General features: G+C 47.1%; 1 protein-coding gene across 1 annotated transcript in view; it reads right to left on the bottom strand.

Annotated features, from left to right (window-relative positions):
• The window catches only part of ZC3H12D (zinc finger CCCH-type containing 12D), a 42,863-nt gene extending 15,720 nt beyond the window's left edge, over window positions 1–27,143 (bottom strand). The window contains exons 1-3 of the mRNA XM_081251219.1: window positions 26,862–27,143; window positions 16,747–16,920; window positions 9,225–9,599 (exon numbers count right to left, since the gene is read on the bottom strand). Of these exons, the coding sequence (XP_081107345.1) occupies window positions 9,225–9,529 (305 nt within the window). The 5' untranslated portion in view covers window positions 9,530–9,599; window positions 16,747–16,920; window positions 26,862–27,143. The remainder of the gene's footprint in view (window positions 1–9,224; window positions 9,600–16,746; window positions 16,921–26,861) is intronic.
• Between the last annotated feature and the right edge of the window lie 600 nt (window positions 27,144–27,743).

A 27,743-nucleotide genomic window follows, 5' to 3' on the forward strand; every position in this document is an offset into this window, starting at 1 on the left:
CTGAGTCCTCCAGGAGACAGAAGACACTGAGCTATCACAGACGGGCAAGTGTAAAGTTTGCTCCTTCCCACTACCTAAAAGGTGGCGAAGAGATTTCATCTATCATAGAAAATAAGGTCTGTGTTCTGTGCACACTGCAGCAGTGATGTGGACATCTGATGACACCCACACTCCCACCCCGCCACTGAGCACGTGTCTCTTGGCCACAGCAAAGTCTGCCCACAGTCCATTCTCAAGAAAACATATCGTTGCCACAATTCTTTTAAAATTTGTTTCTCTGGGCTTCCCTGGTGGTGCAGTGGTTGAGAGTCCACCTGCCGATACAGGGGACACGGGTTCATGCCCCAGTCTGGGAAGATCCCACATGCTGCAGAGCGGCTGGGCCCGTGAGCCATGGCCACTGAGCCTGCGTGTCCGGAGCCTGTGCTCCGCAATGGGAGAGGCCACAACAGTGAGAGGCCAGCGTACCACAAAAAAAAAAAAAAAAAATTGTTTCTCTGGCGTGCCATGTGGCATGCGGGTTGCAGGATCTTAGTTCCCCGACCAGGGATAGAACCCGGGCCCCCTGCATTGCGAGCGTGGAGTCTTAACCACTGGATCACTAGGGAAGTCCCTAAAATTTGTTTCTTGATTGCTCTCTTTTCTGTGACTACCTATCTGTCTTTAACTGTTCAAAAGCCAACTTTCCATCCCTGATGCCTTTGATGGGTGTGTGATTTGGGGCGGGGGTTGGGAGGTATAAATCACACACCCATCAGAGGCATCAGGCACCCTATCCCTGTGAGTGGGCAATGGTGAGCAGGGTGACAAGTTCCAGAGACTCTGGAGGCAGGTGGAGGGGAGGCGGTTGGAGGTGCAGAGATTCAGGAAGAGAAGAGCTGAGGAATGGGGCCACCATCAGCATCATGCAGCAGAAACTGGCCCCACGGCCTCTCTGATACAGGACTCCAAGATGGCAGACCCCCAACCAAGAGGCTCCAAAGGACAGATACGTATCCCCCAGACCAGTGGAAGATGGAGGGAGTGTACATCTTCCCATCAGTGCAGCCAGTATCTTCCCTCTCTCCCTCAGAGGTGCCCTCTCTTCCAGCCTGAATTCCAGGCACAAGGAGGTCGGGGACTGGCCCTGAGCACCCCTAAGTTGGTCTCTCTGGAATGGGGGACTTTTCATTCAGGTCCACCATTGTGCACACACTCGACCCCAGCCTCATGAGCCTTCTGGTCTCTAGAAATGTGAAGATTATCTATGTTCAGTCCTTGCCATGTCTTTTTTTTACCAACCTCAAAACCCCATCATGGCTGCCATAGTCCTGGCCACAGAAAGCCCTGAGCAATGGCAGGGTTGATGCCACAAGCAGGGGTCACCCCCTCACCACGTGGGGCTCTGTTTCTAGGAGATGTCAGAGCTCTCAGTAAGGTAATAAAGCTCAGCAGTCACCCTGGAAGCCCACACCCCACGTACAAATGGGAAGAACGTTAGCCAGAGGCACCCCTTCCCCTGGGCTTCTCCTCCACCCGCTCAGCATGCAGCTGTCAACGTCTCCGTCAGCAGGGCGCTGTGCTGGGGGCCTGGGGAGCAGTGAACGAGGCAGACCTCACCCCAGCTTCTTGGAGCTCAGTCTTAACAGAGACCTGTGTATCTGACCACTTTGCACATGTGCCTAATTTAATCATTGCAAGAAGCCCTTGAGGAAGTGACCTTGGCCCCATTTCACCCTTGAGGAAACTAAAGCAAAGCCATGTGCTGGCTCGCTGATCTCTCAGTGGATCTCAGAGCCTAATCTGTTGGGCTGCAAACTCTTCCTTCCCATCTGCATTTATTCCTGCCCCGCTCCAGTCTCTGCTCCTGGGACCCAGACAGCAGCTCCTTCGGAGCAAAAATCACCACCTGTCCACAACACTGTAAATCAACTGTGCTCCAGTCAAAACTTTAAAAAATTACCAGCTGTTGGGCTTCCCTGGTGGCACAGTGGTTGAGTCCGCCTGCCAATGCAGGGGACACGGGTTCGTGCCCCGGTCCGGGAAGATCCCACATGCCGCGGAGCGGCTGGGCCCGTGAGCCATGGCCGCTGAGCCTGCGCGTCCGGAGCCTGTGCTCCGCAACGGGAGAGGCCACAACAGTGAGAGGACCGCGTACCGCAAAAAAAAAAAAAATTACCAGCTGTTAAAATGCTCGAGCTGGGGGAGGGACCTCAGCGCTTATTAACAGCCACTGAGAACCAGTTTATCAGAGAGCTGAGCGCCAGGCCCCGGGAAAAGGAAACAGGAGTGGTAGGATTTGAACAAAGGGAGGTGGTAACGGAAGTGGGTAGGTACCTGAGGCAAATCCTGCCTGACGAAGTGTGCCTGGGCAGCCACCATCAGCGCGTAGCCATTTACACTAACTGACAATCTAAGTGAAGGCCCCTGTATCGTTAACTGTCGTCCAAGAAGTCTCTGCAGAAACCAGCAGACGGTCTTATGAAGAGCGAGGCGGTGGTTTGGGGGTGGGACGAAAGGAAAGACAAGCGGTGATTCCTTTGGGGTGTGAGGTGTCAGTCAGCCCAACACTGACTGACTCTGTTTCTTACTTGGGGTTAAACTGCAAACACTCTGAACCTGGAGTTTCTAGCCCTTCCACCAAGAGATCTCCCCAGCTCAGGTCTGTGAGGAGATGGGGGTGACCTCTGAGAGAGGGTGCTCCCTCATCTCATAAAAGGAGAAATGGGTGCAGACTTAGGTAGGAACCCAAGGCCAACGTTGGTTGGAGTCCATTCAGAGGCTGAGAGGCAGGTTGGACCCCCAGCCCGGGAGTGTGCCCCCTACACCCACTGAGAGGGGCCTGATGAAAACCTCCCATTGCCAACCTCAGCTCTCTCATCACTGAAGATTTGTTTCTCCAGAATACGCCAGATTCTGTTAAGGTTTTTAAGAGTTTAAAAAGGTAAACAACAACAAGTCAAACAAAAAACCCTGTACATCCCCAAATGAGGAAACATTCAAATGAAACCCTTGTCGAGGCCAGTAAGAGGATGTGAAATTATCAGGTGGTTTTTCCCCAGGCTGAAAGCCTTCAGCTCACTCCTTTCCTAAATTTGCCTTCAGAACATACACCACTGGGACTTGTCAGTACGTGTGGGTATGTGTGGGTTTGCCAGGCAAGAAAATGTTGGCAAGAGTCGGCAGCGAGAAACAACATTCTTCCCAAACACCACGGTGCAGCTGGTCACGTGCGTTCAACGGAAGTCACCTTTTTAAGACCTTCTGGACATTTTTCTTAAGGCCAAGCGTAGAGCGACTCCAGTGCTCAGCTCACAGCTTCCTCTTTCCTGCACATACGCGTACGCACACACCCCTGAAGGTGTAGGGACTGTGCCTGAAAATCCGTCTCTGTGCTGCTGGCCAAGCAGAGCCACCATTCAATGCACATGTGACCTTCTGAGGGTTCCCAACAGGCTGGCAGCTGCAGGAGGGGCATCCTGGCCCCTGGTGAGGGAGGGGGGTCTAGCGTGTCCTGTCTGCAACGGGCACGTCTGGAGCTCATCGTGCCTGGGGAGGACTTTGGGCAGCACAGGCAGGCTCTGGCCCCGGAATAAAAGCCTATGGGGTCAGGGTCTCCCGCTCTGAGACCAAAGATACATGGCATTAGCAGCCCAAAGATACACAGTGCTGGGGAAATGGAAAGAGCCCTGAATCCAGAGCCTGGCACTTACTGCTCTGGGACCTCTGGCAAGTTACTTACTCTCTCTGAACCTCTGCAGAAGAAGAGACATCCCTTTATGAGAAAAATGCATTTATTTCTTTCACACATGCATAAAATAATCACCCTGCATCCTAGAATGTTAGAGATGGAAAACTACATAAGATTATTATTATTCAGTCCAACCTCTTAACTGTATCAACAGGGCTCAGAAAAGTCAGGTGGCTCTATTTACAATAGCCAGGTCATGGAAGCAACCTAAATGCCCATTGACAGACGAATGGATAAAGAAGATGTGGTACATATATACAATGGAATATTACTCAGCCATAAAAAGGAGTGAAATTGGGTCATTTGTAGAGACGTGGATGGATCTAGAGACTGTCATACAGAGTGAAGTAAGTCAGGAAGAGAAAAACAAATATCATATAGTAACGCATATGTGTGGAACCTAGAAAAATGGTTCAGATGAACCGGTTTGCAGGGCAGAAATAGAGACACAGATGTAGAGAACAAACGTATGGACACCAAGGGGGGAAAGCGGGGGGTGGGGTAGTGGGATGAACTGGGAGATTGGGATTGACATGTATACACTAATGTGTATAAAACATATAACTAATAAGAACCTGCTGTATAAAAAAAATTAAATTTAAAAACAATTTTTTAAAAAAAGGTCAGGTGACTCATGCGGAGGTCACACAGTAGGTAAGCTGAGGAGCTACAGCTGTACCGTCCATTATGCAGACACTCACCACATGTGGCTATTTACACTTCAAGTTAATTCAAAAGAAATAAAACTGGAAATTCAGCTACTCTGCCACACCAGCCACATTTCCAGTGCTTGGCAGCCCCATGTAGCAAGCGGCCACCATATGGACCACCATAATGCGGGTAAAGAACTTTCCATCCTCACAGGGAGCTGCTCTACTGGGCAGCCCTAGGCTAGAGGTCAGAACTCAGATCTTCGGACTCTAAGCCCTATGTTCTGTCCCCTGCTTCTGACCTCCCTAGCTTCCTACGTGAAATACAAGGATTTCAGAAAAACTACGGACGAGCATGAGGTCTGCTTCCCAGGTCCCAATCTTACACACCCACCACTGCAACTTAGAATTCACATTGAAGTTGACTCACCATTTAGGAAATGATAAATGGAGCCACTGCTCCTGCTTGTAAGAACCAAATAGACTCCTTTTGTTGTTACAGTGAGGAGATGGGAGGTTCTTGGAATTGGGTCGTATGGTCCTTTTGAAATGACTTGAACAAGATGTGTGCTCCGAACCAATACATTCCCACCTATTTTAAAAAGCACTTGGCCAGTGACCCTCACTGCCCATCTCCAGAGAGCAGCCACCCCAGGCCTACTGGGTTCAGCCACTACAAATAGACTTGGGCTACACATTCTGAGGCTCTGGGGAGAGGAGCCCATGGAAACTTCTAGAGTGATGGTATGGTCAGAGCACAAGGATGGAGGCCAGGGTCTGATGGAGCCAGTGTTGATCTTGGCCAAGCCCTTCTAGGCCCTTCCTGTGCTTTTTCCTCTCTTGACTCAGATGGTTAGAGGCAAGGACAGATGACCCCCTCTCACATTCTCTGTGCTAATGGAGAGGCTTAGCGCCTTCCCATAAAGCATGACATTATCTAGAACTGCTCATTCTACATCAGTGGTTCTTTACGTTTTGGGGATCACAGACCTTCTAAGTAGCTATTGGAAGCTGTGGATCTTCTCCCAAGGGAACCAATATATGTATACAGATTCCACTTCTTGTAAATCATTTCAGGCCACTGTTGGCTTTGAAAATGGAAGGGGCTATGAGCTAAGGAATGGAGGTGGTCTCCAGAAGCTGGAAAAGGCAAAAAAACATATCATCCCCTCGAGCTTCCAGAAAGGAACACAGCTCTGCCGACACCTTAATTTCAACCCGGGGAGACCCAGGCCAGACTTCTGACCTCCAGAACTACGAGACAATACATTTGTGCTGTTTTAAATCACTACATGTGTGTGGCAATTTTGATATAGCAGCAATAGAAACGAACACAGATTTTTTTGGTCTTTAAAGATCCACTGAAACACAACTTCCCAAAGATAATAAGAAAAACAAAACATGGCTGAAAAGTCAGGCTCTCGTTCTCTGTGAGCAAAGGCAGACACAGTCCAGGCTCCAGGGGACAAAGCCACAGTCGGGAAGTCGGCAACAGGCACCCTACAGGATGCTGCTGCCAACAGAAGACACACTTCTCACCTGCTCAGGGCAGAAAGCACATGCATCCCAACCTGTCTTTTAGGCTCCTCCCCACTCCTTCCAGGACCAGACAGAACATGAAGCAGCAGCATCTTCAAAAACAGAGGATGGCAATGCCTACGACACTACAAAACCTCAGCGAAGGAGAATTTTCAGAAACCATGTTTCTGAGCTTAACCGAGTTTTGAGGTCAGCAGATAACAAGTAGACACCATGCTGGGTTTCAATAATCCGGCCCCTCTAAAGGTGCGCCTCACACTGGGAGCTATCCTCTGCAAAGGAGGATCTGGCAGAGCCTGAGGTCAGGGGTCCTCTTGAAACTCTGGCTGGAGGACACAGGAGGTGTTATTGTAGGAGAAGGAGCGGGGGTGGATCTGAACATCAGACCCCAACTCCCTCCTAGACGTGCCCTTGAACAAATTAAGTCCCACCATCAGGGAGCTGTGAAATTTCTCTTTTTGTTCCTAACTAAGGAGATGCAGTGTATATGTGCATATATGTACGTACACACCCTGAGAACACACACAAATACATGTGTTCTAGGTATCTGAGGTGCTTTTTAGGCAGCACAAGTCTGAAAGAATTCATGTTCTGACACATTCTTAATAATAAGCCTGAGAGATGGTTTCCATTTGTAAGCCACAGACTAATTACAATCGTAGGAGGTGAGGGCCGGGTGGGACTAAATGGATTTACCCAGAACACGTCTAGGTCATGTGCAAATAGAGGACGTGGTTTAAATGTAAATTCCAAGCAGCAACAGAGACTTTCATCAAAAGAAAACCCTCTACCATCACCCTATTGTAGTCATTCCTAAAAAGCGTCTGGTCCCTAGGGCCTCCTTGGTGGTCCAGCGGCTAAGACTCTGCGCTCCTAGTGCAGGGGGCCTGGTTTCGATCCCTAGTCGGGGAACTAGATCCCACTTGCCGCAACTGGGAGTTGGCATGCCGCAACTAAGAAGATCCCACACGCCAGAACACACACGGCAACAAAGATCCTGCGTGCCGCAGCTGAGACCTAGTGCAGCCAAATAAACAAATAGTAAAAAAAAAAAAAAAAAAAAAAGTCTGGTCCCCAAAGAGAGAATGCTTTCCTGTAGCACCTGCAGCCATTCTGCTCTCTTGATCTGGAATCGGAGAGCTCATATAATCTTAGGACTGGAAAGGTCTTCGATTTAAGCACTATCATCTTACTTTAAATACAAGCCAGGGACTTCCCTGGTGGTCCAGTGGTTAAGATTTTGCCTTCCAATGCAGGGGGTGCGGGTTCGATCCCTGGTAGGGGAGCTAAGATCTCACATGCCTCACAGTCAAAAAACCAAAACAGAAGCAATATTGTAACAAATTCAATAAAGACTTTAAAAATGGTCCGTATCGAAAAAATCTTTACATGTAACCCATGTCTTTCTACTGATGTCCAGAGGAAGAGATGCCTCACCCAGACCAGGCAGAGGCCAGGCCCCCTCTCAGAACCCAGCAGACTTTCTTCCTAGGATGCTCAGAACCTACTGGATTCTAAAAAATCCCTTTAACTCACTCAGAGATCTTGAATTAAGCAGGATTTCAGAGTCTCGCCTATCTGGCGCCTCCACAGAGCATGTGTGAGAATGCTTTAGAGACCGAAGGACCAGCTCCTAGGCCCCAGGGAAAAGGCAGGGCTCCACTGCCTATTGACATAATCAAGCCCAGGGAGACCTGGCTGGCTAAAACTTGAATGAACGCTTGAATGAACTTGTCCTACACACCAAGCAGGGCATATTGGAACAGCCCCCACGCCTGGGCCATCTTGAGTTCACCTTTCCACACTTCTGTCCTGCAGTGCCCAATCCAAAGTGAGCCCAGGGACTTTCCTGGTGGCGCAGTGATTAAGACACCCCCCCCCCACCCAGTGCAAGGGGGCCAGGTTCGATCCCTGGTCAGGGAACTATAGATCCCACATGCATGCCGCAACTAAGGAGCCTACCTGCTGCAACTAAGACCCGGCGCAACCAAATAATAAATGAATAAATTATTTTTTTAATTTCAAAACAAACAAACAGGGCTTCCCTGGTGGCGCAGTGAGCCCTGGTCTGGGAAGATCCCACATGCCACTAGGCCCGTGAGCCACAACTACTGAGCCTGCGCGTCTGGAGCCTGTGCTCCGCAACAAGAGAGGCCGCGATAGTGAGAGGCCCGCGCACCGCGATGAAGAGTGGCCCCCGCTTGCCACAACTAGAGAAAGCCCTCGCACAGAAACGAAGACCCAACACAGCAAAAATAAATAAATTAATAAACTCCTACCCCCAACATCTAAAAAAAAAAAAAAGATCCTTTTAAAAACAAACAAACACACAAACAAAAAAGCGAGCCCGAATTTTCAGGGAAAACCACTCAGCCTGTCAGCCAAAGAATACCCTGTTGACACATTCAGCGCCGATAACACCGCTCTCCTCCACCCACCGTGGCTCAGCTTTCAGAAAGGGTCGTGCGTCTATTTGTAGTTGTGAGTGACCGACTTCCTATGGCTCTGCCCTTTGCTGGGCTGCAGCTAAGCCAAACAGTAAAATAATGCGCTGGTTAGGGCAAAGCCTCCTCCGTGCCCGGTGCGGAGTGTGGGTGAGGCTACAGAGCTTCTCTCTCAGCTGCACTTGGCCTCTCCAGGAAAGACGAGGCGGGCGCGAAGCTCTCACCACCGAAACACACGAAGATGCCAATACACCACTAGAACACTGCCTCTAGAGCTCAGGGGCCACAAGCACACGTCCCGCACCCAGCTAGGGAGCCACTCCACCACCGGGGCTGCCAGCGGCACGGCTCCCAGCCCCCAGCAGAGGGCTTCCGGCACAGTTCAAGTATGACGTCTTCCCCTCTGCTTCTCATAAGCTTGAGGGGAGTCAAGAGTTCTCTCTTGACCCGTGTCACAGAGGAGGAAGCTTGAGACACCCCGGCTTTCCCAGAGTCACACAGCTGGTCAAGGACAGACCCCAGACAGGAAGCCGTGCTCACCAAGGCCCAGCTCTGGGCTCTTCCCCGATCATCCCCGAGTTAGTACGATAAAAGCTGCCGTTTGTTGAACACTGTGCCCTAGGCATTTCTGTGCAGCTCCAGTTCTTACAATCACCTTCTACGGAGGTTGTAGACCAACGTTACAGGTGGAGGAAGCGAGGCTCAGAGGGGTTAACTGACTTGGTGAAGGCCACACAGCTACTGAGGGATGGAATGGGGATTCCAAGCCCCATCCATGGGCTCCAAAGCTCCTCGGACAGACCCACCGAGAAGAGGGACAGTTCCCCCCGCCCGCCCGCGGCTAGGGGACGAAGAAGCTACCTCATTGCCACGTTGCTGCCGTCGATGACTATGGGTCGCAAGGAACTGGCTGGGCCTCCTCTGTCCTCGTCCGGGTCCGCCCCCAGCCCGCGCTGGGCAGAGTCGGGGTTCCCACAGGAGCCCCTGGGAACGAGCAGGGGCGCGGTGCTGCCCTCGTGGGCGCTGGGCCGGCTGCCCGTCTGGATCAGCTCCTGGAGCACGTCGTTGACCAGGGCGTCCTCGCCCAGCTTGCCCAGCACCCTGACCACATCCTCCCGGCCGTAGCCCAGCTTCTGGAAGAACTCCATCTTGCTCGAGCGCTCCATGCTGTGCCAGCTGGGCCCCCGCGAGGGTCCTGCCGCCGGCCTCCTCCTGGCAGAGCTCTACCGGCATGAGCTAGAGAGAAAAGGCATCCATCAGGTGTTTCCTGGGCAGAGGAGGTGAATTATGGGTGCTCTCACCACCCCGCCCCCCGGCTTCTCTGTCAGGAAGTCACGTCAGGGCCTGGTCCCCTGAGGAGTTGCAGTGGCTCAGTGAGCTTGAAGAGCCGCGATGCTATCACGGGGCCTGTACCAGTGACTCTCCCAGGCCTTCACCCCACGTCCGGCCCCCACAAGGGGGCCAGAGGGACCCAGAGCCGCTGAGCAGGCCACCCAGCCCTGGGGACATTTGTGCACAGGCCAAAGAAATGTTTTTGAGGCTCTGCTATGGCTGAATTGTCTCCCCCCACCAAATTCATATGTTGAAGCCCATCCCCCAGTCCCCCAGTATGTGACTGTTTGGAGATAGGGTCTTTAAAGAGGTGATTAAGGTAAAAGGAGGTCAGTGGAGTGAGCTTTAATGCAATAAGACTGGTGTCCACATAAGAAGAGGAGATTTGGACACAGTTGGGTACAGAGGGAAGGCCATGTGAAAGCACAGGGGAAAAAAGGCCATCTACCAGCTAAGGAGAGAGGCCTCAGAAGAAACCAGCCCCACTGACACTGTGATCTCAGGCTTCTGGCCACCTGAACTGTGAGGAGGTGATGATAATAATAATAGTAATAATTATAATAATAAATTAAATTTTTAAAAATATACCTATAAAGTCATCCCTTGGTATTGGGGGCGGGGGGCAGGCTCCAGGACCCCTGCAGATACCAAACTCTGTGGATGCTCAAGTCCCTTATGTAAAATGCCTTAGTATTTGCATACAACCTAAGCATATCCACTGGTATAGTTTAAAGCCTCTCTAGATTACTAATAATACAATGTAATGCCATGTAAATAGTTGCCAGGGCGTGGGAAATTTAAGTTTTGCTCGAATGGCTCAGGTCTCAGGCTTTGGGAACTCTTTGAGTTTGGTTAGCTGTTCAGGGGGAATGGGAGTTAGCCAAGACAGAGGAAGCAGCAGCAGGTATAGATTCCCCCTTCCTCCGTGGGTCAGTCTTGCCCCTCAGCCAGGCCCCACCAGGCCAGGAAGGAGGACAGGTGTGGGGACAACTTCTCCAGGGCCAGAGCAGGTGAGGGGCTCAGCCTTCCAGGGCCTGGGTCTGGGAAATTTCTGGGATTTGTTTTCGAATATTTTGAATCCACAATTGGTTGAATTCGAGGATATGGAGGGCCGATTGTATACATATTATACGTACATAAAATAAATATCAAGTCTGTGGTATTTTGTCATGGCAGGCCTGGCAAACTAATACAGCTCCTCGGCTTAAATAGGGGCAAACGCCCCTTGGTGAATTCTATTCCCAGAAACACAACGCTCTGACCTAAATTCAGCTCTGTGCACTGGCACAGCTCCCCCTAGCAATTAACTCAGATCGTACTGAGCCTCTAAAACAGAAGGTCCTAACCCAAACTTGATCCTTTCCACGCAGCCATCACTGACTGGCCTACACCTCCGGGGTAGTGTTGGGCAGTGGGCTGCAGCCTGACAGACGTTTACAAGAAAAAGATGACTGAGCCAAAGGGAACGCTCTGGACAGACTGGGTCCCTCTCTCTTTTCTACTCACAGAGACCTACAGCTTTCAAAAAACCTTTTAAAATATAGAAATAATCATGAAAATATATTGAGTGTGAAAAATTGAAGCAATGTAGAAGTATAGCAAATAAAAAGATATAAAGTCTCTTCATACATACCCCAAATCCCACTTGCCTCTCCTGTCTCCTTCTAGAGTTTTTTCTATGCATTTACTTGCATATCTAAGAGATACACACATATACTGGTTTAAGGGAGGTTGTTTTCACATAAATAGTATCATTCTGGACTTATTGTTTAGCAACTTACTTTTCTTACTAAAAAGGCATTTTGGAAAGCTTTCCCTGCCGGTTTACCTGTTCTGCTGCCCACCGTAACCCCAGCATTTAGGACAGTGCCTGGCACAGCTGACTCTCAATGCATATTTGTTGAATGAATGAAGGAATGAATGGTGTTTATCCATATGCCACATGACGGAAATGTAGATGGTCTTCGATCTTTCCCTGTTACACTTCGTGCTCAGCGCACATTCACACACAGCTATCGTTTCACCTCATCCTCTTCGCAGTATCACAGGTTCTTTATCCTCAGCTCCTAGTCTCCTGTTGGAATCCTCCGCAACGTTCTCTCTTCTGGGTTCCCAGCATGGCCGCCCCCTCTCCTGCAGGGTCTCTCCCTGTGGTGCTGGAACCCGAGCAGGACTCACAATGCCTGGGGCTGGCAGGTCAAGGGCATTTGTGAGCCAGCCTCCTGGATGGAGAGGTCTCTGCTGCAGCCTCCACGTGTCAGCTCCCACCCACCTGGCCCACTGACTGCTGCAATGCCAAAACTGCCCCCAAGGTCACCGTGACATCCTCACTGCCAAATCCAACAGCACCTTCACACCCCTCGCCGTAGGCAAACTCTCTGCGACTTTTGACTCTGTGGACCGCTGCCTTCCTTGTGATTTTTAAATCCAAACATTTTGGACCATCTTCTTCTTGGAACTCTCTTCTCCCTTAGGTTGTACAACTTGGCCTGGGTCTCCTGCTACGTCTTTCCAGCTCTTTCCTTAGCCTCTGCTCCCTTGTTCAATGTCAGGGCCCTGCCCAGGCCATCTTCCGTCCCCCTCAGGCCCTCCACCGGCCCCTACATCCATGAGCGCACGACTGCACTTCTGGCTCAGACCTCTTGCTAGGCACCAGGCACACAGAGCTGTAAGTCTAGGAGATAAATGCCCTGCAGGCTATCTGATAAAGTGCTGTGGGGACTCACAATGCTGTCACTCACCAGGCATTTGCTGAGCCCGCTTCAGTGGTTCTCAAAGTGGGGTCCAGGGGGAGCCCAAGACCCTTTCAGGGAGTCTTTAAGGTAAAAACTATTTCCATAATCATGCTTAGGTGTAATTTGGGTTTTTTTCACTCTCATCCTCTCATGAGCGTACCATAAAGTATCCCAGAGGCTACGTGTCCTTGTGATATTGTGACAGCTTGAATGTGGAAGCAGATATGAGAAGCAAGTGGTCTTCTATTAAGCTGGCTATTTAAAGAGATTTGAAAAAATGTAAATCAGTGCCAGTCTTCTTACAAATTTTGGGGGTTTTGGAAAATAGAGTTCTTTTTCATAAAATACATCATTCATATTAACATAATTGGTTTATTCTGATTTTAAAATAAATGAATATTTTAAAATTTCATAGCTTTAGTTCCTAATAAGGTACATATGCATAGATGGCTATAGCCCACATAAGCAAAATTTCTCTGGGGTCCTTAATCGTGGATGTCAAACCCTTCAGCATGAGAGGCAAGGCCCCTCACAATGGCTGCAACTCCTTCTCCAGTCTCGATGGCCACGTACCTCTAGTCCAGTCTCACCTTTTCCCTGACCAGTGGCCAGTCCTTTTCTCTCAGGAAGGTTGTTCCCTTGGGCCGGGGTCCAGCTTTGGCCCAACGTCCACGGAGGAAGGGGACACTCACCCGCCCCGCAGGCCAGCCTCACACCAGGGATTGTTCACTGTCCCTGAAAGACCCTGGTCTCTCAGGCCCGGAGGCCTCCCCTCGGGCTCTTCCCACTGCACAGCGCCTGCCCCTCCTCCACCAGACCGAATCCCACCGTCACCTCCTCCGAGAAGGCTTCCCAGTCCTGGTGGCCCCAGTCGCTCCCACCTCCACCCCTCCCTGCTTACGCCTGCTCTGTAGCACTTATTTGGGTTTGGAAGAGAGAGAGAGGGGAGGCTTGAGAGGACGGGTGGAAGAAAGAAAAGAGGGAGGGAACACAGACGAGAGACAAGGAAAGAGAAGAAAGACAGTACAGGCAACACGAACGTAAAAGTCTGTATTCACGTTGTTCTTCGTTTCCACGTCGCTTTCTTGTAGAGACCCTTACTTGAACTTCCCATCATCCCTGGTGGTTAGACAGGGTAGATAAAAGTATTGCCTTCTCACAGATGAAGAAACTGAGGTTCAGAGTGGTACAGAGTAAAGGCTATACAGCTACTAAATGGCAGAGACTGACCGTAAGTAGATGCCCAAAATAATGGGTTGCTTTGAGCTGTGTTCAGGACGGAGGCAACACCTTGCCATCACAGAAATGGAAAACCCAAAATACGACTGCGTCAGGTGACTTCTCTTGGGTCACCAAGTAACAGCTACGAGGAGAGTCCACATTTGTTTTGTGACTTTGCGTTCTGGTATGACAGAAACATGAACATTTTCAAACTGAAAAAACTTGGCCCTTTCCCCTGGGGCGGGGGAGAGGGAGTGGGACCCTGACCTTGGCAGCTCCCCACAGAACCCTCAAGTTTCAACAGGGCTCCTTTTCTGAGCAGACTTCTGAAAGGCTATGTGTGGGACAGGAGGGCTGTTTTTACACGAAATTAACTGAAAGAATTCACCTACTTCAGAGGCTTTTTTTTCCCCCCTTGAGACTTTAAAATAACTTCGTTTCCTCATAAAATTTCCAAATAAGGGAGAACACGGGGGTGGGAGGCTGCTCTCCGCAGCCTCAGGTCACAGCCCTCCCCCTTCAGCTGTGACGGCCCTTGAGCTGCACCACTGCCAGCAGCTACTTTTTCCTTTCTATTTTTAAGACCTGAAAGTATGAACAATTTCATCTTCATTTTCTTCCTCAATCTTGACTGGAAGTCACAAACAGCACAGATGATTAGTAACACTTGGAAACTCTTCCCAAGTCTCCTGAGCTCTGACAACGGTCAGTGTGGCACAGCTGCTCTGTGCTCAGTGTCAAGGCTGTGGAGGTGGGTTCAGGACCTGACAGAGCAGCAGGAAAGGGGGGGAGGGGCACCTCACAAGTGGAACAACGGGGGTCAGATCAGGTCTTCTAGAATCAGCCAATCCAGAGGGAGGGGCTCTGGGCCAAAAAGGCTGTAACCTCTGGCTGGAAGAGCCCCTAAGGAAAAAAATAAATGAGAAACAGAAGACTGAGAAAATGAGAGGGATAAGAGCTGTTAGAGAAACAGCAGCTCACGTGGGCACTGTGTTTTCTAGTCACAAGTGCCTGCTGGTATGTCACCTTTGGGAAATCCCAAAGTCCCTGGGACGTGGAAAGAGCTCCTCACGTTGCAGGTGACAAGACTGAGGGACAGAGAAGTTTTGATGGTGTACCCAGGATCCCAAGGCTAATGGATGGGAGAGACTAGACTCCCAAGGGCGTCCCAATTCCCGCCACAGGGTGCAGTCCAGGACCGCTCGGCGGCCACAGAGCAGGGCCAGCCCTCATTCAACACATGACACTGACCCCCAAGTCCGTTCCTGGGTCGCCTTTGCCAGCTCCAGGGAAACCTACCACAGACACCCATCAGAAGGCACCCACCATGCCGAGGAGAAAGTTCTAAACAGAGTCCACACCGAAGTTTTCTGGTTCAGCTCAGATCTAGAGGCCCTCAGGGAAGTTGTCAGAGTTTGAAGAAGTCACAGAGAGGCAAAGACTTCAGCCTATGAGATTTGTGGTTTGCGTCTGGCCTTTTTTTTTGAAAACGGAATTATCATTTTTTTAAATTGTGGCAAAATAGTCATAAAATTTACCATTTTAACGATTTTTAAGAGTGCATTTCAGCGGCATTACGCAACCATCACCACCATCCATCTCCAGAGCGTTTTCGTCTTACAAAATGGAAAGTTTCTCCCCATTAAACACTAAGTCCCCACCCCCTCCCTTAACCCCTGGTAACCATGGTTCTACTTTGTGTCTTTATGAATTTGACCACTCCAGGCACTTCAGATAAGTGGAATCATACAGTATTTGTCCTTCTGTGACTGGCTTATCTCATTTGTCATAATGCCTTCAAGGTTCATCCATGTTGTAGCAGGTGTCAGAATGTCCTTCCTTTCTAAGGAAGGAAATAATAATACTCCATTGTGCGCATATAGCACATTGTGTTTATCCATTCATCCATCCACTCAAGCAACCCAAGTGGCACCTGGGCTGCTGCTACGTTTTGGATGTTGTGAACAGTGTAGCTATGGGCCTGGATGGACTGGCTTGGCCTTTCGTTCTCCCCTCAAACTTGTCTCCTGCTCTTGTGTGCTGTCGTAGGTTACTTCGGGCGTGCACACAAGTATTTACAGTCCTGATCGATATCCCAGGGCAACTCGGAAGCAAAGTTTAAAACAAAACCCTCTACTAAATGCCACTCCCAGACGCAAGAGGGAGGGGATATGGGGATATAAGTATATGTATAGCTAATTCACTTTGTGATACAGCAGAAACTAACACACCATTGTAAAGCAATTATACTCCAATAAAGATGTTAAAAAAAAATGCTACTCCCAACCTATTCACGTGCCAGGTGTTGGCACTCCCATCTTGGCAACGCCTGGCCCTGGAGAAGAGGTCATGTCTTAGGGTTCATGGCCACGCATTCTAATGGCTCCAGGGAACTGGCCAAAATTACATTCACTGCCATCAGGTGAAGACTTATTTCCATGTCCTCATAGGCCTTCTTGAAGCCCACAGGGTCATCCTCTAGAGGAGACGGCATTTGGGGCCACTGCCAAACGTTCCTGATCTGCCAGGAAACTAGACACCTGGCAAAAAACATCTAGTCTAGAAGATACTTTCAGGAGCACGGAGACAGGTTTCAGATGTGCTCGAGAGCTGTAGTCCTTCTGAGTTCATAAAATTAAAACATCTTCAAAGACCACAGCAAGAGTTTTTACTTCAACTGAAGAGTTTCCTCTCATTAATCTTTCTCCCACAAAAGCCCTCTTTTTAAAAATAACAACAGAAAGCTTACTGAGAATTTTTTTATGTGCTAGACACCGTGCTCACACTTGACAAATTCTCATTCAGTCCTATGACAACCCTTCAAGGGAGGTACACAAAAGCCCTCTTGACATTAACGACCATTTTGCTAGAATGAGCAAGATTTCACCCAAAGGAGACTAAAGATGCTGACCTAATTTTTTTCCGCTGAGCCCTTAAAGTAACTGAAGGAGATGATATTGCTAGGATGCCACGCATCCAAGAACTGTCCCCCGTCCTGCCCCCACTTCCCCGTGCGCTCTCTCTCCTCCCACCCCTGGACCCACGTCTGACAGCGTTCTGTCACACTGAAGGATGTCCAGGGGACATGCACTCACCAGCAGGGCGTGTCGAGGGCCCTCACAGTGGATGTTCTGCTCCCCTCAGCAGCGGTCACATGCTGTCCTCCCAGCTGGCCAGGTGTCCCCGAGGCCCGGGGAGCCACTTCAGGCCAAAGCGCCACTTCCTTTCACCAGAGTCACGTTCAGCTGCAAAGGTAGTTCTGCTTTGCACTGAAAAAAAAAAAGGAAAGGAAGAAAGCAATCAGATGAGGGAGGGAGATAAAGCCTGAGCCTCAGCATGAGTCACTGAGTCCAAGTCCAACAACCACATGCAAAACACGCTCTGTGAGGGCAGGGCTGGCCGCAGACGAAAGCATGAGCTCTCTGGCCTCCGACAGTGGACACAGCTCATGCCTCCAGAGGACAAGAGCATCTGAACCTAGATGCTCCTTAGGAGGGTGGGTGCTCACAACTTCACAAACAAAACGACAGCATGGGGCTTCCCTGGTGGGGCAGTGGTTGGGAGTCCGCCTGCCGATGCAGAGGACGCGGGTTCGTGCCCCGGTCCGGGAAGATCCCACATGCCGCGGAGCGGCTGGGCCCGTGAGCCATGGCCGCTGAGCCTGCGCGTCCAGAGCCTGTGCTCCGCAACGGGAGAGGCCATAACAGTGAGAGGCCCGCGTACCGCAAAAAAACCCCAAAAACTACAGCATGCAGGACCCAAGAGGGGGCAGGGCAGGGAGAGAACAGACATGGCTGTGGAGACACGGTGCAGGGGGCTGTGGGCAAGTCCCTGCCATCACAGGGGTCCCAGGCAGGTCACAAAGTCCTTCTAGCTCGAGGATCAGGGCACTGGCCTCTGTTGGGGATTATATGACCCTGGGCTCCCCTCTCTGCAGCGCTGTATGGGGTGTGCGGCTGCTTCTCTCTCACTGTGGCAGGAGGAGCCTGACCCTGGACACTGTGACCCCAGCGTCCTGCGGCCCAGCCTGCTGCAGCGTCAACAGGTACAGGCAACAGACCCCGCTCTGTGGTTAGTTCCTGCATTGGAGGACGCCCATCAGCGGTCAGAATAAGAGGAAGGAACACAATCAAGTCCCACAGCAGCCCACCTGCCAGCAAATGACAATGCCCCTAAAGTGACTTGTCCAGAAATACAGGTCACAGGTTACCAGACTTCTGCTGCTTTTCTTTATTTATTCCCCATCTGTCTCCCACAGAAGATTGGACGCAGTCTGGAATATTAAAGCACCTATAGAATGGATCATCTAAATTTAAAAAAGTACAATCAGAGGAGGGGAGGGATAAATTAGGAGTTTGGGACTAACATCAACACACTACTATATATAAAATAGAGAACCAACAAGGACCTACTGTATAGCACAGGGAATATACTCAATATTTTGTAATAACCAGTAAGGGAAAAGAATCTGAAATATACATATATATATATATATATATATATATATAACCGAATCACTTTGTTGAACACCTGAAACTAACACAACATTGTAAATCAACTATACTTCAATTTTTTTTAAATGATGAAAATTCATAAAATAAAAAATAATAAAAAATAAAAGAATAAAAGTACAATCAGAAATCATTCAAAGAAAAAAAGAACATGTACTAGAACCTGGATGAAAATAGTCACTTCATTTGAACACTAATCATAGCTTTGAAATCTTGGGCACAATGGATTTTCTAAAAACAACTGCCATTTGTTCAGCCCCTGCAGTATATTTGCTAACTTTCCATCACAGTTTCCTAATCCCCACAATAGCTCTATGCACAGGAATTATTATTCCCATTTTTGAGATGAGGTCATCAGGTTGAGGAAGGGTAACTAAACTGCCCAAGTCCACTCAGTAAGTGGTTGAGTCAGGATTGAAACCCAGGGCCATCAGGCTCCAAAATACACTCTTTCTTTTTTTTTTTTTTTTTTTTATTTAGGCTGCACCAGGTCTTAGTTGCGGGATCTTCATTGCAGCATGTTTAGTTGCCGCGTGAGGGATCTTTAGTTGGGGCATGCGGACTCTTGGTTGCCACAGGTATGTGGCGTCTAGTTCCCTAACCAGGAATTGAACCCAGGCCCCCTGCATTGGGAGCACAGATTCTTACCCACTGGACCACCAGGGAAATCCCCAAAATGCACTCTTTACATGGTCACGTGTAGCCTCTCAGCTCCCACACCCCTAGTAAAGCATGCACGGTTTTCAAGAGATGTAAATATTCTCCTGGTACTGTATTTTAGGACCAATCTAAGTCCTTATGTTAAGTAACATATCAGACAATATCTTCAGCTCGAGTCCTACAGAAGAGGCATGGGCCGTCAAATGCCCCTTCTTTACTGGAAGCCTCCGTCAAAGCGGAGTTGTCACACCTCAACTCAGGAGAGGGTTTCTGTGGGGAAATGACCTAACGCTGTCCAAGAGTCTTGCTCTCTGACTGTCTAGCCAAATAAAGCTATAGAACTCAGAGCCACACACTGCAAAGGGGCTCCCTGGACCATCTCTCCCAAATACCGGATTCTGAGCCACAATATTTTTACGTACAGGATAGAAACCCATCAAGGGAGGAATTCTCTGCGGAGATTGTCAAGTGCCACCATGCTGTGAACTTAATAAAAGATGAACCTGGGTGAAACTTATGAATCCTGACCTGTATCAACGCCAGGTGAGTGGCACCTCTGCACAGGACAGGCACCACAGTGGCCAGCAGCAAACAGTTTCTCCAAAAAGATGCCTGAATCTGCTCAACTATCAGACAAGTAAGTATTTGGCAGAGATCCTAGAATTCTGTGTCTGATATCTTGGAGATGTTATGTAGACCAGAAAAATTATTACTTAGCTGGCTTCCTAAGAGAAGAGCCACCATCTGGTGACTTTACATAACATAATCTGATTTAAAGAAATCTCACCTTGATTCCTCTACAGCTAAAATGACTTAGCTGCCACCACTCTGAGAAGCCAAAAGATTTGCACCACTGTTTAGGTTATTTCTCCCCAGTTGTAACTTGCCAGAGGTTACAATTTTAGGTACCGTATCACTCACCCCAAACTGGACTCTGTCTACGATAGACTGAAAAGAGGACAGCAGCTTCCCACTTGCAGAGGTAACTGGGTCCATGTCTACATGTCTCTAAAGCTATTAGACTTGGAGAACAGTGGCACACTTCCTTCTTCTGCTCTGTTTAAGGTTGGCACTGAGTCTGCCCTGAGGCTATTTTTTCTGCACTCTGGCCCTTGTGGTAAGAGACAGAGGTCTGTACTTTCAGGAAGCAGCCTGGAGGTGTTGAGACAGTGTTCCTAAATGTGGGGTACAGACCCTCCCCACGGAGGAACACACGCACGCGCAGGCAGATGGCATGGGCTGTTTCAGTGGTTCCCGGACCCTGGGAGCCTGCAGATGGACCCAGGGCAGGACCCCTGGCTTGGCTACCTCCCATCTATGTATAGCATCAGTGAGCACCAAGAACAGTCTTTTATTGTATGATCTGTTTTCTCTGTGAGCTGAAACAGGGTGCAGCTGTCTGTAGCTAGGACACACAAAGGCTCAGCCCTGCTGGAGGTCACCCAGCTTCCTCCCCAGAGACTGCCCCGCTGGCAGCGCGTGGGAGTTCTTGTTTCTCTGTCACCCCACGAACATTTGAGCCTGTGAGACTTTTTGCTTCTTGCCAACCTGATGTGTGAGAAATGGTATGTCACTTCTCACGGTTATTTTAACTTTTATTTCCCTGATTACTAGTGAACTTGAGGATTTTTTCATATGTTCATGGACAGTACAGTTTTCTTCTTTTTTCCCTCTATGGCCCATTTTCCTACCACGTAGTCTTTTCCTTATTAATTGGTATTAACCTTCATATATTCTTCCTACTAATCCTTTATCTTTTGTATATGTTTTGTATATGTATATCTTTTGTAACTTTCAGCTCCCAGTCAAATGCTTGTCTTTTTAGCTTTGTTTATGATGTTTTGGGGCCTGCAGATGTTTTTCCTTTCATGTAGTCAAATCTACTGGCTTTTCCTTCATCATTTGTGCTTTTTGAATCTTGTTTAAGAAATCCTTCCCTATCCTGAGATTGTAAAGATATTTTCCTATATTGTCTCTAAAGTTGTAAGTTTCTATTTTTTATAATCAGATCTTTTATCATAATCTGGATTTTTTTTTTTTTTTACAAATTGTATGGGAAAAGGCCTAAGCTTATCAGGATAGGCAGTTTGGTGTCATGAGCTTGAAGTCAGGCTGCCCTGTCACTTACTAGCTGTGTGACCTTGAGCAAATTATTTAACCTCCCTGTGCCTCCATTTCCTCATGTGTAAGATGGGGATCATAATTACACCTATCTCACAAGGATATCCTGATAATTAAATTAATTAATGCACATAGAGTGCTTAGAACAGTGCTTGGCATAGAGTAAGTGCTTAATAGTTAGATGTTATTATTATGAGCACAAATTTTAATGAAGATAGGATGACCAGAACTTATGATGGCAAAGTCTAGCACCCAGGGAACACTGCAAAACTGTCAGAGGGCTACAGAGACAAGTAGAACAACCCTCTGGGTCATCACCAGGGAAGTGTACGTCCACTATCCACACAGAAGCAAGTGGGGAAGCCGCTGTCATTGTTCTAGCGCTTAGCCAATAATCTAACCTCAGTTGTTACTGGCTTAGCCCAATCATCTAATTTAAAACAACTGTGCATTTAAAACAATTTTTGTTATTAACTAAAACCTATGTGTCACTGTCTTTGAGTTCCACCTGAGATGTTACCATAAACAACTGCAGGGATGAAGGCAATAAAAACATTGCTAAAAAAAAAAAATTGCTAAGTTCATTTCAGTTTCATTTCACTCCACGCACTGGGCTGAGAACATAAACACCAACTAAACAAAGTTTCTGCCCCGAGTGACATGACTGTCAACAAAGAATGACAGAGACACTGTAAATGTTAGTGTGAAGCAGCGTTAGACTAAAGCAACCTCGGCACCACCGATGTCATGGGCTCGATAATCCTTTGCTGTGGGTGCTGCCCTGTGCAGGGTAGGATGTTCATCTGGCCTCTACCCACTAGACACCAGCAGCACAACCCTCCACATGGTGACAACTAAAAATGGGCTCAGACATTGTCAAGTGTCTCCTGGGGGTAAAATCGCCCCTGATTCAGAACTGCTGGGCAAGAGGTTCCATCAAAGAGGAAGTACTGACTGCATGAGGGGCAGAGGAGGCCTTGTGGAGGAGAGGGGGGCTTGGGTGACTTTGAAGGATAGGCCAGAGTGTCCCGAGAGAAGGCTGTGTTCTCTGGGATATTCCAGATGGAGGGAAATCTAGGCAGAGGCTCAGAGGGACAGGAAGCATGACCGGCTCCCTGGGGCTGAGGCTCAGGCTCAAGGGGAAACAACTCAGCTCAGGAAAAACTTAACAAGTTTTTTTTTTTTTTTTTTAGGAAGCATTTTCATTTTTAAAAATACAATTAACTGAATCATTAATATGTTCTTTCATACATGGGTTGTTTTGTCGTGATTTCCATTTCTGGGCTGTCATGAAGCTACCAGGTTGGGAAAACCGAGGGTATCAGAGTACTCGAAGTTATCAAGAGAAGAGCCTGGCCTTTCAAAGGTCGTCTAATCTTTGAAGGATCTCAGACCTTCTTACCAACCAGAAGTAAGAAAAGTAACGGTTTTCCAGGGCACTGTCCAGCTGCCTCTATTCTTCCTCCAACCTTGGTTGCCGAATTCGTTGCCCTATTGTTTAGTGTCTGAGTCGCTGACTGAGGGCCCGAATGCCTTTGTGTTTGGTCCTGGAGACAGTCTCTACTTAGATCGTGAGATTGCATCTATGTAATTATATTAAGTTGGCATTTTGGAAAAGCTCCCTAAAGCTGCTGCAACCACAGGTACAGTTTCAGTTGACTCTGGGGAACCCACCTTTTCTGGAGTCCGTAGTTCTCTCCCAAAAAGCCTTGAGGGAAATATGAGATGGTCTAACACTCTAGCCATTGCAAGGAAGAGAGACCGTGAATCAAACGGTGTGAGGAACCCAGGTTAAGGGCATAGAATGAGTGACGATACGTGTGTTAAGATAAAGCACTACTCTGGGGCTAATGACAGCAGATGTAATTGGTCACATTTGAACACCTGCAACACATTCTACGTCTAGAAACTTGGGCCCTAAGGCTCAGCTCCATATTCTCTTAACAGCATCTTTTCTGGCCTCTGGCCAAAGTGCTGCAGAGGCTTTTCTTGAACTTTGCAACACCTCACTCCTTGCAGTGGGTTGAATTGTGCCCCCCCCCAAAAAGATATGCTCAAGTCCTCACCTCCAATATCTGTGAATGTGACCTTACTTGGACATAGGGTCTTTGCAGATGTAATCAAGCTAAGATGCTGTTGCACTGGATGAGGGTGGCCACTACATCCAATGACTGGTGTCTTTATAAGAGAAAAGGTCTGGATACAGAGACACAGAAGCGCTGCAGGGAGGAAGACCAGGTGAAGAGAAGCAGAGATTGGAGTGATGCAGCTGTAAGCACCAGAAGCTAGGAAGAGGCAAGTTAAGATTCTTCCCCAGGTCCTTCAAAGGGAGCACGGCCCTGCTGACACTTTGACTTTGGACTTCCAGCCTCCAGAACTGTGAGAATCAACCTCTGTTGTTTTAAGCCACCCAGTTGGTGGTAATATGTAATGGCAGCCCTAAGAAACGAATACACCCCTTAGTCCCCAAAATGCCTTCCCTCAGGGCTCTTAGCCGTGGTAACCTCTGACTAAGCTAAGCACACTCTTCCTGTGTAGCGGGAAGAGTTGAGTCCTTGCGCCCAAGGGCTGCTTGGCCGGCTGAGGAGCGGCTGTCTGCACATGATGCAGCACGGCCTGTGCCTACACATGCTGGGGGTGTGCAGCGAGAAGACATCTAAGACAAGCCTGAGGATCAAGCAGGTTTTACGGGGATGCCTGTCACATTCTTTCCCATAAGCACACGCTAGGGGAAAAGGCCATGAATGTGTGTCTCTGGTTTATTTTCAGAGAATGAGTAGTAGATAATTATCAACATAATAATGAAACACCACTTATGATAAAGTTAAAAACACATTACTGCCATCTGCTGAGATCGCAGAATCTGTGGGCTAGTTTCCCACTGAGGTGAGGCACTCTCCTGCGGGTCAAATCTGACGAGGTGCCTGTTCTCAGGACGATTCCAGGCTAGCCCTACGCACACATCCCATCAACGCAGTACAAAGTGAGCACCCCTCAGCCAGGGGGTCTCCATTCAGACCCTACACCGTATCAAAGTTTTACTAAAAGCATGTCCATCTACCACCATTCCAAAGATATTTGAATTGTTTTCTATAATGCCCAATGGGTGATTATGTCGCCAAGATAGTATGACTTTTACAAATTTTATTGGGCGGCCCACTCCACGTTCTGCTCCAACTTGGATATCAAACGCAGAAGGTGTCAGCGTACATGCATCGTCTCCCCTGGGAAGCCTGCTTTGATGTAAATCTGGATTGGGGGCTACGTGTCAATAAATGACAAATGAATCATATGCAGTGCCATCTGAGGAATTTGGTGCCAACCCTTGAGTAACTATACACAACTCCCAGAGTAACTTTTTCAACTATCCCAGTGCCACTTCCTTCGTTAGGAATATGTTCTACTTTTCCACTGCCTGGCAAATCAAGTCCAAGCTTCCCAGTTTTGCATTCAGCTCACTCCCTTCCCTAATCTCCTCCCGCCTTTCTAGGCTCTCTGCTTCCCAGTCCTCTGCTTTAGTCAGACCACCATATTACTCTCCCTCCACCTCTTGCCTTTTGACTTGTTTTCTGACTTGGCATCCCAAACTCTCTCCACCAGATCCCACTGCCTGGAGGAAACAAACTTAAACAAAATTTTTCTCTTTCTCAGGAACCAGAGGTCATTGTGGTCTTTTTCAAGATTCACAACAAAGAGGCACTTTTGTAACCTCTCGTTTTATGTAAGCTCTCTTGCTCGTAAGTTACCATATTTTTGATTCTTTACGTATCTTGAGCATCCTAGTGTCCCAGGTAAAATAAATAATAGCAATACAACCTTGTAATTGCACATAAAACATCTCTCATAAACTCTGCCCATCTGCCCAGTCAATGCACAAGGAATAGGAGAGGAAGCAAAGATAAAATTAAACCTAATTAGCAGTCCTGGGTGGGTAAGATAGGGTAAGAGCAAAGAGTGTCCCATTAGAAGGAATAATTGAGGTTACTTGCTTTTTAAAAAGGGCAATTTTGAAAATTAAGGGGATCTCCATATTCTATCATTTAACAACAGGAAGCACAAGCTTCTCTAAAATTTCCCATCAAAACATGGTTTCATAGCAACAGCTACTGAAAGGTAAGTCTTCTGTGATTTCGATTTTACTATCTGTAATGCATTCTTTGTGACTCGATCTAGGTGGGTAAGAAATGTCAAATTCAAGATTAAAAAATTTTTATGATGAGTGGAAAACATAGGTATGAAATATATCTTTTAGTAATAAAAAGCAAGCAATTTACTAAAGGACGTTTGTGAAAGTATGGACCTATTTAAAGTTTCTCTTCTTTTAGCCTTTAATAGTTCTGATCAAAATCTTTGAAAATTCAACTGGTATGGGAGATCAAACCTGAAACTTTACAGCAAAGTTACAAGGAATGAGCAATTTTGTCCCAAAATAACTATTTTTTTCCTCTTAAAGATAAAAATATATACCTACAGCTCACTTTTTTCTTTTTTAAGCAAAAGTAAGATATTACTGGAGCCTGGTTTTAAGAGTTCGCCTAAAACCTAGAGAAGCAAAACAGAAGAAGCAGGAAACATGGTCACTCTACCCTACTTGTTAGTAATACTAACATAGCACCACGGCTGCCCTGTATCTAGTCAAGGCGACTTGATGGACACTGTAATTAGAGGTCATCACCATTAAAAACACTTTCTGATTAATAGGACTCAGTGTTTCCATACATATAGCTTTGTTAAAACTAGAGTCTTTCATACCTAAGATATCAGCTATTGCAATTAAGGATAGTTTTTCCTTGAAACAATAGGTTCAGAAATTTTTACTACTTTTATTCTTCCCACTGAACCTATTGAATTCAAGTTTTAGTTATCAGGAAGTTATTTCTTCTCATGACTCCTGCCACAGTCAACAATCATTTCTTTCTTGCTCATTCATCTTTCAAACCACATTTTAGAATCTTCTGCGTGGACAATATTTATTTTTCTATATTCAGGGTGATAGTTTCTTATGTAATGTCATTACAGTTTTCTTCTATTGGTGGCTAAGGATTATGTATACTAGCGGAGAGACATCTGCTCTTAGCAGTGTGGTGGACTGGCTATTCTGAACTGTAACCACTCACATTCCCCTCTCCCTACACATGCCAGATAAATCCACATGTAAGATAAATCCAGATAAGTTACAGCAGTCGTACTTTAAATGCATTGATGAGATTGTAAGACAGTTGGGGAAACTCCTCAAGATCAAAAATATATGAACAAAATGGTAAGCAAACCACCAGCCCTCAATGTAGAGCTTTGGAGACTAACAGCCTCAGGCCACAGTGATGAAAGACATTGATGAAGACTAGGCTTTAGGCTTGAAAGAAAGTTCAGAAACTGAATCTAAGATTTCCACATGAAGCCAGGAGATTAGAAGGGCTCACCATCAGAGAAGGACTAGGCTAGAAAAAAAAAAAAAAAATCTGCAGGCATCTTCCCAGCTCTGCAATGATGGAGATGGGGATAGATCCTAATAATAGACTTATCTTCCCTAATATTTTGTAAACTCTCACTATATTCTGCGGTTCAAAAGTACACTATGTATGCACATGGAAATAGTAAGCCAAGAGATTAAAATGGCCCCAGGTGATAGCATCCCCTGGAGCCTAAAAAATAAACATAAATCTTCTTTGGAGAAAAGCATCCTCAATTTAGATAGCTTGGGAGTCCCAAATTATGTATCCCCCATTTAAAAAAACATCAGAAACACACAAAATAATCCACTATGCACGAGTTAGCAGAAAAAAACTAAAGATTCAAATTCTCAAAAAATTTACATATTGGAATTGTCAAAAACACAATATTAAGTAACCATGGAAACAAAACAGAACGGAAATAAATAAGCAAGGAAAATTTAAAATAACCGTACAGGCTTTTCTCACCTTCTGAGATGGCCCACACTCTGTCTGTGGAGTGTTTCTCTCTAAATAAATCCGCTTCTCACCTATCAAAATAAATAAATAAAAATAACCATACAAATTTGAAAAAGAATTAAATGGGACTTCTAAAAATGAATCACTGAAATCAAAAATTCATTGGATGGATTAAATAGCCGATTAGGTTTATAGGAAGAAAGAAAGAATGAGTGACCTGGAATATAGACCCGAAGAAATTATTCAGAAAACACCATATGGAAAATGAGAGTTAAGATTCAAAGAACTGAATGAGAAGGTTTAACAAAAAACTGATTGGAATTGCAAAGGGAAAGAATAGAATGAATAGAGGAGAGGCAATATTATGGTAGAGAAGTTTCCAGAATGGTGAAAAGTATGAACATCAAACATAGAAATTATATACCAAGAATGATAAATTTAAAAAATCCATACCTAGACACATCATAGTGGAACTCTAGAATACCAAAGACAAAGAAAAACCTTTAAAAGCTGCCAGAGCCTTTTCAACAAATCTTGCTAGAGTGAGTGGATATCCATAAAAGAACCTCAACCTAAGTATTACATCTTACTCAAAAATTAACTCAAAATGGATCACAGACTTCAATTTTAAAACTACAAAGCTTTTAGAAAAAGAAAGGTAGGAGAAAAACTTCAGGATCCAGGGCTAGACAATTCTTATTCTTGACACCAAAAGCACGGTCCGTAAAAGGAAAAATTGATAAACTGAACTTGAATAAAACTAAAATCTTTTGTTCTGCAAAGACCCTGTTAACAGGATGAAAAAACAAGCAATACCCTGGGAGAAAGTATTTGCAAACAACATACCCAACAAAGACCTAGTATCTAGAATATACAAAGAACTCTCAAAAC

The sequence above is a fragment of the Mesoplodon bidens genome, assembly GCF_964165515.1.
Source record: "Mesoplodon bidens genome assembly, chromosome: 12".
Classification (NCBI taxonomy): Eukaryota; Metazoa; Chordata; class Mammalia; order Artiodactyla; family Ziphiidae; genus Mesoplodon; species Mesoplodon bidens.